The sequence below is a fragment of the Psittacula echo genome (genome assembly GCF_963264785.1).
Source record: "Psittacula echo genome assembly, chromosome: 3".
Classification (NCBI taxonomy): Eukaryota; Metazoa; Chordata; class Aves; order Psittaciformes; family Psittacidae; genus Psittacula; species Psittacula echo.
This window is the reverse complement of record NC_137736.1, coordinates 35,075,683-35,091,332: the sequence shown is the minus strand read 5'-3', so window position 1 is coordinate 35,091,332 and position 15,650 is coordinate 35,075,683. Positions and strand designations below refer to the sequence as shown.

The following is a 15,650-nucleotide window of genomic DNA, read 5'->3' as shown; positions in this document are numbered from 1 at the left end:
ATGTCATAAATGTTAACAACAGAAGATCATTGTTGTGATCATAATTATGTAACTCTGATGCAATGTTATGACCAAAGACATTCCAGTGGTCTGAAATGTATTTCTGGATACCATTGTGGTGCCTCAGTAAGGACATGCTAACCTTTAAGTATTCTTGCCAAAATTGCAGTGGCAGCCTGGATTTTTTCAAATTCAAAGACACTTTGAAGTCTTATTAGAAATAGTCACACACCATTTTTTTTTTCAAGATAATGCTTTTGTCTTTAAAATAAGCCTACAAGTATTTTAGTTGATTATCTCATCTTCTTTAAATGTCACTCTACTTTTCGGAACATGACATCTTCCTTTTTACTTTTTTCTAGGCCAGAGCCTGACTTGGACCAGGAACATCCCTATTGGCTTCAGCAAGGTTTTACTCAACTAAATTGTATAAATGATGGGACGCTGAAAATACTCCAACAAATCTAATTTTCAAAATAATTACACTGGTGTTTCCTGGGGAAAAATAAACCCAAACTACAGCTATGCTGCAAGTAATACCCCAGGAAACCTATCATAGCAAACCACGCTGACTACAGCTGTGGAGGGTGAAACGGGTAGAAAGGAATGCTGCTGTTTCTTGGGTTTGTGTTCTTTTTGCCAAGTGAAGAAAGTTGCTATTGTTGTTAGTTTGTTTTGAAACTGATTGAAAATGCTGAGTGAAATGACTAAAGATTGAATTGCTGGAAATATCTGCAAGAGGAATTCTGTAAGGCAGCAGTCTTCATGCATATTCCCATCCGTTGACCATGCCACCCTTAGGGAGGAAGTACAGGACTGCTGCAATGGGAAAACGTAGCTGTTGTGTCCTCTCAGTTTCTCCCTCTTCCTAGAGAAATCAAGGAACATCCTTGTGGAAGTGCTTTGGAAAGTACTTCTCTGCTTTCCTCACTTTTCTACTCTCATCAGGTACAAGCCTGCTCTGTAATTGTTCCTCTCCTAACCATGGGTGTTTCTCTGAGGAGACTCTTCGTTCAGGATATCCAAGACACCAGAGGGCAGCAAAAGTGTTAAAGCAGAAATTGCAAAAGCATCAACCTTCCCAACAGAAGCACCTCTTTTGATGATAAACCATGATTGTGTAAGAGGTTTGTAATGCCCTGACAGTATCAACTCATAGTGAAACTGGTAGAAAACCGATGTAATTATGACACTACTAAAACTGTGCAATAGCTACTTCTGAGCAGCACTGCTGGAAGCTGTTATGACCCACATGTACGAAAGTGGAAGAGAAATACCAAAAGATTGCTGAGAGTAATAGACGCATGAAGTCTTTAATTTAACTCTCATAAATCATATAATAGCGTTATAACTCTTAAAAATCTCTTGAACACTAGGCAGTGGATGAGCTCCCTCCTCCAGTGCGGAAGCTGTACATACCCCACCATCTGGACTAGAGATTGCAAGTAAGTATGCAAGTAACTTCCACACATAGCTACGCTTGCCAGCTCTTCTTGCCTCTTCCATCTAATGCACATAATTGAAATCAGGATGATGGATTCCCCTTAGTGTAGCCCTCTGGTGAGGTCTTACACTCTTCAGACAGTGCCATGGCACAGGCATCCACCTCTCCTTATGATTAAAAATCATGAGGTGATAGGGAGAGCACCAAATTCAGTCCTTTTCCTCCCATTTGGGAAGAAAGAAACTCCAAGTCCTTTAAAAAGAAATAAAAATGTTATGCTCCTAGCTGGGGCTGGCTCTCTTGAGTGTTCTTTTGAAAAGGATCAGTTCTGACATTCTAAAACACTTAATCAATTTCAAATGAAAACAGCAACTATAATTAAAGACAGGAAAATCCCACCACAGCAGAGGAACCACTATTAAGGTAATTTTTTCCTTTATAACTCCTGGGGCACTGTTCATATGCAGTTGCTGCTGTATGTGTTGTTTGTGCGTCACCTCCTCTTCATGAGCTCCACAGAGAATATACTGTTAGCTTAATAATAACAACAATAATAATAATAATGTCAACTTTTCATGTGAATTATTCAAGGCACTGTGTAAGTGAGCACTAATTGAATGTTACAATAGCCTGGGCTGCCTGCGTGCTGTTACCCTGCTTCCAGCAGTACATAAGCAGGTTTTTGGTGCAATGGTCAAGATAAACAAAGTTTGGGGGTTAGTTTTAGGAGTTATTTCCCCATGTTTCTACGACAAAGAGCCTGCAGAGTAAGTGGCCTCCTGAAGGGCTGGCACCCACGTTGTGGCGGGTAACACAAGCGATATAGTTTGTTAGGTAAGAGACACAGAGGAAGTCCTGCTTGCTTCACTGGAATGTCCCGACAGATCTGAGGCGTGCTGATGACATACAGCTCATGTACCATGTAATTTGATTTATAGAGAGTTTTCCTCATTCCTGCTTTAGAATAAATCCTTAAAAACTGACAAAAATCTCCCCCTCCTCCCACTGTGGGTCCCTCCTGAGCCCTTCAGAAGCCATTCAGGCACCACTGAATGACCACCAAGGAGATCACCAACTGCAGGTAAAAACAAGCATACCAATTGCTTTGAAGTCTTCAGTGTGATTCAGAGCTCTGCCTCTTCCACCCAAGGCATTGCCTTATTCCAAGCAGTCCGGAAAACCCCATCTACATGGTGCCTGTAGATGGAAGAGGAGGTTCACTGCCTGGTGTGCCATTGGCTATGATGGCCAAGCGAGGGGTTCAGACTCAGACGGACGGTCTTCCAGCCAGAAGTCCAATCACTGGCTGGAGAATTACTTGTCTGAAAAAAGCCTAGGCTGACTCTCATAAAGTTGAGTAACAGATGTGGCAGGCATCATTCAAGGCTTATTTTCGAGGCTAACTGGGATTTGAGACCAAAGGTACACACATTCTGGTCACTTGCTGTGCGAAGGCTACAGACCTGTGTGTTAGAACTCAGTGCATCTGCCACTCCACATTTCACCTTGAGAGGAACCTCATGGGCACTTTCAAGGTGCTGAGGTTCAATCCGAAACAGCCTCCTCCATCAGGAGTCACCTTGCCAAGAAGGTGACTTCTCACACCTCACTTCCAGGCTGGCCAGAGATAATATCACTGCAGGTGTATTCAGAACATGTAAGTTGCACAAGTATCACGGGACTGGATATATACATATATATGTACGTGCTCTTTACTATTACTTCCCTTCCAGCCTGTTACCAACTGGTGGACCCAGAGGTTTGCTGTCCACAGGCTGGGTCGGCTCCATCTTGGGTGCCAGAGGCGACGTTCTACACAAGCCCCCGTCAGCCCCTGTCTATTACACCCGTGCAACCCCGGGAACGGTAGATGTTCCTGCGCGGGGGAACGGGGGTCAGTACCCACCGCGGGGATTGGCAAAGGCGGGGGGGGGGGGACGGGGGACACGGCCCTGCCTGTGCTTTGGGATTAGAGAAACACGTTCCCCGCAGGGCTGCAGTCACACTTTCCCTACCGCCAGCGGGACAGCCGCTGTCGGCGGCCCCGCAGCCGGCGAACTCCGCCGCAGGGCGAGGGCTGCCTCGGTAACTGGGATGGGGCTGGCGGGGACCCGGCACGCCCGCCGGCAAGGCCGGGGAAAAAGGGGGGTCACCATGGGCTGTGTGCCCCCTCATGCGGCGTCAGCGCGGCGCCCGTGAGCCCCCCACCACCGCCGGGCCCTCACGCGGTGCACCACAGCCGCCCCCGACCCCCCCGCGGCCACCAGCCGGTTAACAGCTGACGGCGGCTGCGGCGCGCCGGCAGGGGGCGACCCCGCCGGGAGACGGGGCGCGTCACGTGACAGCGATGGGGCGCGCTCGCCCCCCCTCCCCTCCGCCCTGACGTCACCGCCTCTCCGTCTCCCCAGCGACGGCTCCATCAGCGCGCGCGTCAGCGCGCGCCGTTCCCTGGCAACGGCCCGGTGCCTCGCTCCCCTTCAGCCTCGCGCCCGGGCGCGCGTCTCTCTGGCGTCAAAGTGACGTCAATGGGCTCCATCTCGGCTTTCGGGCGGTGGGCGGGGGGAAAAGAGGCGGGAGGGAGGGCGGGAGGGGCGGGGTGTGCGTGGAGGGGGGCGGCCGGGGCATCCCGCGTGCTCCCGCCTGCCCCCCGGCGCACGCACACACGCACGCACGCACGCACGCAGACACAGACACCCGGTCAGTCAGTCACAGTCACTCAGAGTCACGCACACGCTCCTCCGCGGCAGCGGCGGCACCGGCGCAGACTGGCGACAGCAGCAGCGGACAGCGCCCGCCCGCCCGCCCGGCAGGTACGGGCGGCTCAACGGCCGCTCCGACGGCCGAGCATGAGAGAGTGAGGGAGAGCACGGGCCGGCGCTCCCGCGGAGCTCGGACGGGGCCGTCGCGGGGGTACGCGGGGAGGAGCCCGCCGGGTTGGGAGGGGAGGGGACGGTGAGGGGAGGCGGGGGGTGTTCGTCGCTCGGCGCCGGTCGGGTCTAACGGGAGTGCACGCTGTGCCCGTGTCCCTGTGCAGGTGCGAGCGCCCGCGTGCAGCGCGGATGGTGCCCCCATAGGCGCGGCGCGCGCGCTGCCCGCCACCCCGAGCCATGGTGATCATGTCAGAGTACACCTCGGTGCCCGCCACCGGGCAGAGCCAGCAGCGACCTCTGCGAGTCGGCTTCTACGACATCGAGAGGACCTTGGGGAAAGGCAACTTCGCTGTGGTCAAACTGGCTAGGCACCGAGTGACCAAAACGCAGGTGGGTGCGGAGCACACGGCGGGATGCCTGTGTGTGTGTGTGGCTGCGGGGGTTTGCGGCTCGCCCGGCGGAGCTGCCTCCGACAGCACCGCCAAAGGAAAGCTGGAGCTGCGGGTGAAGAGAGCGGCGTTGAGCTCTGCAAAGTCCGGCGGGCTGAGCGTGCCTCGGGACCGCGCGCCCGTGAGATGGGGCTCTTCGAAAGAGCTTCCCGGTGTGTCCAATAGAGCCCACCTCAAATTAAAACTGAGCAAGGATATATGAAATCCAGAATTCCATAGAATAACAGAATGGTTTAGGTTGGAAAGGACCTTAAAGATCATCCAGCTCCAGCCCCGCTGCCATGGGCAGGGACACCTTCCACTACACCAGGTTCCTCAAAGGCCCATCCAGCCTGGCCTTGAATTTGTGAGTGTTTTGGTAGTTTTGTTGAATTACTCCGTCCTAAGTTTGCTAAAAAGTCCGACAAATGTAAGAGCTTCTGAAGACTTTAGACGGATTGATTTTTTTCATTCAGTGTGCGTGCTTCAAGAACAAAGAACTTGCAGAAATAATTTATTAGCGCGCATTCAACCATGTATACATTTCTGGTGTATGTCAACATCCTATCGGTCACTCCGGTAGAAAATAGTCTGTTGTGGGAATCTGCTTTTCACTGGCATGGGGTGGATTAAAAGATTTACAGAATTCTGTCCAGTGCTAATTTCAGCAGTTCTGTTCACTACCTTATGTATAATCTTTTGATGTAGAAAAGAGAAACGAAAATGCTCTGTGTCGTGAATTCTGGGCAGTTCTGAAAAACAGACTCAGCTTTGTCGAGTCTGTACTTTAAAAGCTACTTTGCTTGGATTTTGTGAGTTGTGTGTGTGTGCAGGGTTTTGGTTTGGGGTTTTTGTTTGTGGTTTCTTTTTGAGAGATCTTAACTTTAAAAGTACCTATTTTGTAATACCTGAGATTGTTTTATTATTTTTTAAAATCTGCAGGTTGCAATAAAAATAATAGACAAAACAAGGTTAGACCCAAGCAATCTGGAGAAGATTTATAGAGAAGTTCAGATAATGAAGCTTTTGAATCATCCCCACATTATCAAGCTTTATCAGGTAAGAGGGCAGCTTTGAAGTTCAACACGCAGATGAGATATGCCTTGCTCTTCTATTGCATGTGGTTTGACATTGAATGTTTGCAGAGAGGATGCCTATCGAAATACTTTTTGAAAAACACTTAAAATGAATTGATTTTTTTTTAAGTCGTTCATCATTCTTTGAACAAGATTCTGGTGCATTAGGCAGCCTTTGCTGCGTAAAATTTACATTGTGTAATGCTGTGTAAAATTTACAATTAAAACTAGGCTGAAGTGTGTTTCAGATTGAGGAGCTGATTGTCTGAACTCCTGTGATTATAACTTGCTTTTCGTAACTCCTCTGCTTTTCTAGTTTAGAGGGCTGGAACTTCTTATGTGCTTTTGGTAAGAGGAAGACTTAAACTCCTGTAGGATAGCAGAAAAGAAAGCACAAAAGTTGAGTTTGCATAAGTGGAAGGGTTTTAAAATCAGCAACTGTGAAACTAAATCAATCTAAGTAGAAATCTACGCTAAGAATTAGAATTCTGATCTAAGTAGAAAAGTCAGTGAATGTTGGTATCTTAGCAGACATCAAAAAATGATCTGTTCAGTTATTCTGTTCCAGTCTGTGTAGCTTTGAAAATTAATTTTAAATGCCTTTCCCCTTGTAGAGTGTCACAGCATGAATTCTGGATTAGATTTGTTCAGCTTTTATTCTGATGGGCATATTTAACAGTAAGAAGAAATTCATGTGTGGTGCCCACATTGTCCTGTGAACGAGGACTGCTTTGCAAGTTCAGAATATTCAATCTAATTAGCATTTGTTGTAAGTTCCTCTTAATCCCCTTAAATAAACAGTGCCATGTGGATTTAAGAAGATCATAGAATCATAATATGGTTTGGGTTGGAAGGGACCTTTAAAGGTCATCTAGTCCACCCTCCCTGCAGTGAGCAAAGAAGAGGTATCACAGTCAGCTGGATCTGTCTAAAAGGGCAGGGGGGAGAGAGGAATATATGGGTGAAGCAGCAGGTCTGAAAGTCCATGTGCGGTAGCAAACACTATTATCAGCTGCAATCTTACCATTGGGTTTGTTAGCTTTAAAAAAAAAGGAAAGAAAGAAAAAAAAATGTAATTACGGTGTAAGGCTGAAGAGCCAGTAAAGCAGGTGCTTAGGCAAGGCATTATTTTTAAAGACTTTGACACACATGAAGTGCTTGATATTTATAGTATTAACCATCATAACAAAAATTATTCTGTGTTGGCACCTGACGTCATTGTTGCCCATAGGGCAGCACAGGATATACAGAAGCATTCTAACAGTTTGGTTGATTTCATTTCAGTGGAATGATGTGGGTGAAAATACTATTTCGAAGCTTTTAGAAAAGCAGGTTAAATTCCAACTAGTTGAACCACTTCACTTGATGGAGCAAATGACGTTGGTAGTGGACCACAACTTCTTTTCAGTGAAGTTTTCTTTTCTTTGTTGTTGTAACTGATGCTTTACCTGTTTGGTGGAGACTGAGAAGCAGAGTTGGAATTAGATGACATACCAATGTAGGGTGTGTGTTCTTGGTATTATTTCATCATTGTTTTAGTTTCAGCACCGCGTCTTAATTTCATCCAGCTGGCAACTTTCCCAGAACACTTTCCTTCAGTTTTTTAAACTGGGAACCTCTTTTCCTTTGCTCCCTGTTTGTTTATTTTCATTTTGTGTGTGTGTGTACTTGTAGTGAGGGGAGGACAAGAGTCTTAGAAAAAGGTTACATGTTAGGAGCCTGGAAATTACAGCCTTTGAAGTAGTATTGATGCTTTTTTGATTGTTAACCTGTTGTGAGCCTTCTTCTTCCAAAGCAAAATACCTGCTCCTTGAGAGTCCAGTTCTAGAGAAATGTTGTTATTTTAAAATCTGAAATGCAGCATTTGAAAGATGTGCCATAGTAACTGAAGATGAATTTGGGAACGCTCAGCATTTCTCATTCATGGTTTGATTTTTAGTTCTTTACTTTTTTTTTCCTCCGAAGGAAAAAATATCAAAGGAAATCGCTGCTAGATTGATAGGTGTAGGCTGAGCTAGATATTGACAGTTGTTGATGTGCATCAAGGACTGCTGCTACACAAACAGCAACCTATTGTCACTTGCATGGGAGGCTTGCCATGTCCCTGCCAACACCAAATGGGAGCAGGGTATTTGATACTACTTCTTGATCTGTCCAAGATCTCCCCTGATCTGAGTAGCTGCAAGCCTTGAAACAAGGATGACTTTATATAAACTTTAAGTGGTTTTGCATGTTCAAAATATATCAAAGGAATTGTAAAACTGTATATGCATATTTTAACAAAAAGAAAAGGCATTCAAGGAAGTGTATAAAATTATTGAAATGCTCATCAGTTACCCTATGGAAATGAGGTGGCAGGATAATGGTGAGAAGAACAATGGCATGGGAAGCCATTGTGTATTGTAGGCACATAAACATTGATTTGTTATCATTTTCATTACCAGTTTGCTTGGAAAGAACACTGTGGTGCAAAATTAGATGCCTTTATTGCCGGCTGCTGTGGCAGATAAATAATTGTAGTTAGGTTTGAGAATACGCTTGGAAAAAAGAATGAAACTACAGAGGTCTGCGGTTTTTTTAAGCATGTCTTCTTGTGTCTTCACAGGTTATGGAGACAAAGGATATGCTTTACATCGTTACTGAGTTTGCAAAGAATGGAGAAATGTTTGGTAAGTCCTCACTGCCAGAGCGAAGAGTTCTTTAGATTTAGAAACCATGGCTTCATTGTTGTCATTCCTAATACATGTATTGTGGTTAAAAATCCAGGGTTGGTGTTGTCAGCTGTCAAACAGTGAGGGCAGCACCTGCGGCATTGTGAAAAGTTTCCTCCAGGTGTTTCTAAATCCTGTGCCTCTTATATTTTGTCTTGCAGATCATCTGACCTCCAATGGGCACTTAAGTGAAAGTGAAGCAAGGAAGAAGTTCTGGCAGATTCTTTCAGCAGTGGAATATTGTCACAGCCACCACATAGTTCACAGGGATCTCAAAACAGAAAACCTTCTGCTAGATGCTAACATGAATATCAAGTTAGCAGGTAATAAAAAAATACGCAGTTACTCTATGAATATTAGGCATGTAGTCGAATTCAGTCTCACTAGGATGATCCTATAAATGTGTTTATGGTAACTGAAAATAAAATGGAAGTTACTAGTATTTCTCTGAACGTAGCCTCTGGACAAAAAAGAACAGCTTAAAAGAATAGGCAGAAAAGAAAACAATACAGCTACTCCCATCTTTCCATTTTCTGGTACTTCTGAAATAATTCGCATGTGATTGAATGGTGTCTTACCTTCATTTCAGACTTTGGCTTTGGAAACTTCTACAAGTCAGGAGAGCCCCTCTCCACGTGGTGTGGAAGCCCACCTTATGCAGCTCCAGAAGTATTTGAAGGCAAAGAATATGAAGGACCTCACCTTGATATATGGGTAAGCTTGATACTCCTTAGAAATCACACTTTACAGTTTGTGAGGTCTGTGGGCTTTCAAAATCATTGCATCTGCTGGAGTCACTCACATGCTATGCCGTTTCCTGTTGACAGAGCCTTGGAGTGGTGCTCTATGTCCTTGTCTGTGGTTCTCTGCCTTTTGATGGACCCAATTTACCAACGCTGAGGCAAAGAGTGCTGGAGGGGCGGTTCCGCATCCCTTACTTCATGTCTGAAGGTGCTTTTTTCAGATCCTTAATGTTAGAAAAGGGGCTACAAATAAAGAAATAGCTGTCCTGTTCCTTCCTGAGTCAGTGACAGGTGGGACTGGTTTTGCAGCTGGCAATCACTTTGTCTTTATGTGACTGGTGATTTCTGTAGGGCAGCCCGTATAGTCAAGGGGCTGGTTGCACACTTTTTCTAGAATCTGCTTTATGGTACATCTAAAAGGCTGTAGTTTCCTTTCTTAGATTGTCTTTATGATTATAAAAATACTTGATGCTCTAGCTGGAGAAATAATCACTCACAAATCAGAGAAAACAGGATTTTAATGTGACTTGTGTGCAATGCTGAGATGGACATCGTTCTTCTAAGATATTTTAGCTATGCAGAAAAGGCATATTTCAGTGTGGCTATGCTGTCAAGGACAGCAGAAACAGTGAGGCTTAGTACTGTTTCTTGAGCACTCCAGTAGTCTAGTGAGACAAAAGAATTGAAGTGTATTATCATCTCTCTCTGATTTGGATTTGAAAACAAGTGAATATGCCTCTGTCTTCAAGTGAAGGGTATTTCTTGGAGTCTGATCTTTATCAGTCGTAGTCATGAATGGCTTTGACTTCCTGGTTATAAACCAATAAGCTGTATATAGGGTCCAGAAAGTTGTATGTGATGGTGTTCTGCACTGAATTCTGACATATTTTAAGTGGATGTAACATTGTAAAAACTGCATCCACTCAAAACTACCTCTCCTACAAGATGCAACGTCACCTGAAACCTGCTGGTATGTGGTACAGCTTCACTTCTGTAGTGACGCGTTGCTTTTGTGAAATGTATGTGGATGTCTCTAACGCTGTTTTGAATATCTGGTAGTCAGGTCAGGCATCAGCTGCTCAGAATCCTTTAATTCTCATTTTCATAGACATCATACACTGTTGTTGGGAAGGTTACTTAGCAGTGACCTTGGGCTGGGCTGGTTTTTTCACTCATTACTCAGGAGTTTCTCTTTGTCACCCAGACTGTGAAACACTAATCCGGCGGATGTTGGTTGTGGACCCAACCAAGCGAATAACCATTTCCCAAATAAAGCAGCACAAGTGGATGCAAGCTGACCCATCTCTTCAACAGCAGCAGTCTTTGTCCTTCTCCATCCAAAACTACAACTCTAACCTGGGTGACTACAATGAGCAGGTGCTTGGCATCATGCAAACACTCGGCATTGACAGACAGAGGACTGTTGAGGTGAGAAGTGCTTGCCCTTTAGATATATCTTCATTGACTATCAGAATGCCAGCAGTGCAGTTGTATATATATACATTATTCAGTGACTAGCCTTGATCCAGTGTCACAGTGCAGTAGAATCTTCACTGCTCTTCTGGCTTTTTACTTACTTTTGGAGTATGCTGTTAGGAGACCTTAGTGATGAGTTTTGGCTGCTTATATCCTGAGTTACCTGTAACTCAAGGGTCCTTTCAATGTCATTCTAGTCTCTGCAAAACAGCAGCTACAATCATTTTGCTGCAATTTATTACCTGCTCTTGGAGCGCCTGAAGGAGTATCGAAACAGCCAGCTATCAAGTCGTCCAGCAACTGGCCGTCAGCAAAGGCCAAGGAGCTCTGAAATGAGCAATGTTGAGGTAAGGAAGGGCATTACATACTGGGAAGCTCTGTCTATTGGCTCTCTTTTTTTTCCGGCCCCTCACTATGGGAAAACACAAAATGGTAACTCTCAGGCTTCTGAAAACCAATTCTGATATTGGTGCCCTCTCATAGGACTCATCCTACTGTTCTTCAGCAGGAGATGGGTGGAATACTAAGCTTGTTTCCTAAAAGTGACTGTGGGTCATGGTCCAAGGAGTAGTCTGCCTTTAGTGCAGGTCAATGTGAACCAGAAGATTAGGCTTCTCATGGAAATTTGACCCCTTCGGCATGGGTTGGTTACACTTATTTGTTACCTGCCCCATAGGATCCTCAAAAGTACTTCATGAGTCAGTTTGTGTATTTTTTTCTGACATTCCCCCCCCCCTTTAAAGTGTGCTCTGGGTGCCTTTTCAAATTAAATTTGAATTCCAGTTAAATTGCCTAACCTAGGAGAAGTTTTGTGTCTGTTTTGGCATGGAAAGACTAGCTTTGTTCATTTTCATAGAAAGTATGTGGAGAAATCTTGCACAGAACATGGCTCTGGAATTCCTTGAGCCTCCAGTATCTGAAAAGTCATTTGGAACTGTGGTGTATATAATGGCTTTTGTGCATTGCTCTCTCTCCAGATGGCTCAGGAGAATCTCACTAGTGAAACCCTACGATCATCTCTGCTTTACCAGCAACCTCAGAGCCTGATTCAGCCATCCTTGCAGGCAGAAATGGACTGTGACATGAGCAATCCATTACAGGTTTGTGTTCTCAGCTAAACTGTATGTTAGGCTTTTTTTCCATTGTTCTGCCAATCCAAAACAACAGGGGTTGTGACTCTGTTCTCTGCCTCCAATCTTTTGTTTGACATTTGGCCATGGTGTCATGGTAGCCTTTCAAACAATACGCCTACTCAAGGCACGCCACAGGGCTATGAAGAGTATTAAAAGGTAGTGCAGAAATAAGCGAAATGCCCTTCAGACTGTGATGTGACATGTTTTGCAGCCTGTGTTCTTCCCTGTGGATCCCAACTTCAATGGGCTCTTCCGGAACCGCTCCATCTCGCCCAATAGCCTGCTGGAGACCACCATTAGTGAAGAAGTAAGGCAAGAGAAAGAGCTGGAAGATGAAATTAAGGCGTATGAGCACCCCATCCACATCCCCAGCAACACCAGCAGAAGGCACACACTGGCTGAAGTGACCACTCATTTCTATCAGCATGCCCCTCCATGTAAGTAAGTCTGGGAGAGATGGAGGGTGTCTGTATTTAGAGGAGAAGGACAGAGAAGGAGTGCCTCAGTGGGCAAATGCCCGGGGAGTATGTGCTGATTTTACCTTGACTGGGATAGGAAAGCCCAGAAAAGAAGCCTGTGCTCTGTCCTCCCCAGTTCTGACTTCTTATAAATAAGCATGGCCCTGAAGGAAGAGAAGTTGCACTGTTGTATTTCAAGTAGATCACTTGAGAGGGAAGCATTCTCACAAGCAGGACATAACCCTTCTCTGCCTGCTTCTGCTGTTGTACCAGGGAAAAGAGGGTGCAGCTGAATTAAAAAAAAAAAAATCCATCACTCCCTGTATTTGGTACATCCAGACCCCATGAACTAAACAAACAAGCAAAACATTACAAAACAGTAATCCTTTGTCAGAGCTGCTATGCTAAGGAAAAATTCTAGGCCTGATCTAGCATAGCCTGGTGGTTACTGGCAGAGTCCTGCCAACTGGATGCGAGCCCAAACTGAGATTATTCGCTGATGACCCCTTGCTGGAGTCAAGCCCTGTGACAACATGAGTTGCTGGACACCTTTCCAGCTTGCAGTTGCTTATTAGTGCCAGTGTAGGTGGGTAGAAGTCTCTGATGTTATGTTTGTTCCTTCCCATACTCATCTTGGGAGTGCTCTTTCTCTCCTTCCTTCCCCTCTGTAGGTATAGTCATTTCCTCTTCTGCAAGCCCCACAGAGGGAACTAGCTCAGACAGCTGCCTTACTTCATCTTCAAATGACAGCTCAGTGGCCCTGAGCAGCTGTTTGGCAGGTCAAGCAATGACGGGGAGTCCAGCCACAGCTAGGATGACGTCGCCCTTCCTAGCTTCTCAGTCTGACGCTCCGGTGTTACAAGTCCAGGGCTGCATGGGAGGTGCTTCTCTCCTGCCTATCAGCTTCCAAGAAGGAAGGCGAGCATCTGATACCTCATTAACTCAAGGTAATGTCTTCCTTGTTTTCTTGCTGGGGAATTTCACCCTTCCAACAGCCCCTAGAAGAGGGTAGCATGCAGGGGTGCTTGCTTGCTTGTTTTAGTGTTACACTGAGGACAGTCACCTGGATATTCTGCTTCTTGTATTCAGGGTCCCCAAGGGAGAATTGGATGCCCTGAGGAAGGTGCCTAGATAAGAGGTTCTTAGATAACTGATTCAGCATGCCCAATGAAGTATTTCTGCTGCCTTGAGTGGGATGGTAGGCTCTGCCTTCCTCCTAAAACACAGGGTGCACAACATCATGATTTCTGTCAGGTTTCTCCTTTGCTGTGCATGTGCCCATCTACACAAGGGTGCAGCTGTCCCAAACCCTGTTCCATTACATAATCCTTGCTTTGACTATCAGGTAGAGGGGTGAACGTGATCTGAAGAGTTACAGTCTCTTGTAGCGCGGTTCGCACGCAAACGAAGGCAGCTTCCCAGAAAGGCTGATCTGTAAAGTAGGCTCCCAGGCAAATGCTAAGGAGGATTAAAGTGCATTTCTTTTCCTCATGTCCCACAGGCTTGAAGGCTTTTAGGCAGCAGCTACGGAAGAACGCTCGAGCCAAGGGGTTTCTCGGCTTGAATAAAATCAAAGGCTTTGCTCGGCAGGTGTGTCAGTCCTCCTCATCTCGGGCAGCAAGGAGTGCCATGAGCCCTTTCCAACACACACAGCCGAACACCTGCATATATGGCAGCAGCGGGAGCAGCAGAGAGGGAAGAAGCCTCCTGGAGGAGGTGCTACAGCAGCAGAGGTGAGAAGCTGGCCAGGAGGAGTTCAGCTGTTTTCATTGGGTTTGCTTTGGTTAGGGGCAAGCAAGGAGGAGTAAATACAGCAAAAGAGATTGGGGAGTTTGGTGACTGGGGACTCCTATCCTCCATCTTTGCCGTGTGGCAGCAGATAAACTGCTTGGCTTCCTTTGTGGCTTCCTGCACTGGCATACATAACACAGGACGTGCAGCTCCACTTAAAAATCATAACGTCCAAGTATTTGGAGGTCGCTGAATTGAGAAGCAGTTTGGTACTGTGGGGGAAAACATGACTTCTCCCCATTGCAAGCTGTGTTTTTCTTTGTTAGTTTTGGGAATGATTTCTTTCCTTCTCTGCCTCCTCCTGTAATTTTCCCATGGCAAGGAAGTGAGACCTTGTAATTTGGAAAAGTTACAACCCACAAAGGAGGCACAATTCCAGTGGCCTCAAATGTCATGTGTGGTAGCACCTCTTCATTCCCATAGAAGCAAGATGGAAAATTTAGTTTCCGGTTTATCTGCACACGTTGTCTCTAGAACATCTATTATTAGCAGGCCATGTGGTGACTAGATAACTTTCTGGTGATAGTTGCCCTCTCCAGTGTGGGGAAAAGCCAAATGAAAACACGTTGCCCTGGCATGGTCAACTTGCTTTAATTGTGCTGGCTGGGTAAGGAGAGGTTTGATAGAAGGAAACGAAGGGGAAAGTTGTGGTCAGGGTTAGGGGAGAGGAAGTAGGAAGAAAAACATTAAACCATGCTAGCAGTGCAAATTAACCTTTTCCACCCTTGGATTTTGTTCAGAATGCTCCAGCTCCAGCATCACCAGCTACTCCAGACAGCTTGTCCCCAGACTTCTCAGACAGCTGTAACAAATGGCATCCCCTCCTCTGATAGCCTAGGTACCTGCAAAGCATCCAATTCTCTTCTGTTGTCAGAGCTACAAAGAGAGAACTCATTTGAGCTGGCCTTTGGCAACAGCCAGCTGCTCCAACCTCATTTCTTCGGTGTCAGCGTGTCACCGGTGTCCTCAGCAGCTCACCTTTTAGACACACACCTGTACATCAGCAGCAATGTTTCTCCAGTTGGCACCACCTTCTCTCAGCAGCAGAGTTTCTCTGCACAGTCTCCAAGCTATGACGCTGTCACTCTGCAGCACGGGGATTGTGAGATGGAGGACCTGACTTCCAGCCAGCTAGGGAAGTTTGTCTTGGTCAAATGAAAGACCTGGCTGCTGCAGCTGCTGCTGCTGTTGTTGTGAAGAGCTTCCACCACAGTTCCATGGTGCATGTGGCTCCGTGGCTGGCTGATGTCGTGTGGACGAGTGACTCTCAGAAGCAATAAATTTTGAAGTATGTGAAGAGGCTGTCTAGCTCAGAAAGCTGGCAACTTTATAGAACTGAAACAAGCAATATGTATGTCTTTTTGCTTCTTCTACTCTTGCACTGAACAAATATGAATAGAAACTGATTTTTTTAAAAGGAAAAATAATGGTGGGGAGGTTGGGTGGGGCATTTGTGGGGACAGGGAGGGACGTGGTTTGGGAAGAACTCTTCGGTACTGTACTCAAGTCAGACCAATACA

At 46.0% G+C, this 15,650-nt stretch overlaps 1 protein-coding gene across 1 annotated transcript; it reads left to right on the top strand.

Annotated features, from left to right (window-relative positions):
- Positions 1–4,244: 4,244 nt before the first annotated feature.
- SIK1 (salt inducible kinase 1) lies at positions 4,245–15,327 on the top strand. The gene is made up of 14 exons (XM_080612946.1): positions 4,245–4,354; positions 4,479–4,704; positions 5,685–5,801; positions 8,424–8,487; positions 8,691–8,852; positions 9,119–9,243; positions 9,357–9,480; positions 10,477–10,700; positions 10,946–11,095; positions 11,726–11,848; positions 12,093–12,318; positions 13,011–13,286; positions 13,841–14,072; positions 14,871–15,327. Exons 2-14 carry the CDS (start codon positions 4,552–4,554, stop codon positions 15,286–15,288), a joined length of 2,394 nt encoding a protein of 797 aa, XP_080469072.1. The 5' UTR covers positions 4,245–4,354; positions 4,479–4,551; the 3' UTR covers positions 15,289–15,327.
- Positions 15,328–15,650: the final 323 nt, after the last annotated feature.

Coding starts and splice junctions, on each gene's coding strand:
- SIK1 (XM_080612946.1), top strand. CDS start 4,552: ATGGTGATCATGTCAGAGTACACCTCGGTGCCCGCCACCGGGCAGAGC. Junction 4,705..5,684: donor ACCGAGTGACCAAAACGCAG/GTGGGTGCGGAG, acceptor TAAAATCTGCAG/GTTGCAATAAAAATAATAGA. Junction 9,244..9,356: donor GACCTCACCTTGATATATGG/GTAAGCTTGATA, acceptor TCCTGTTGACAG/AGCCTTGGAGTGGTGCTCTA.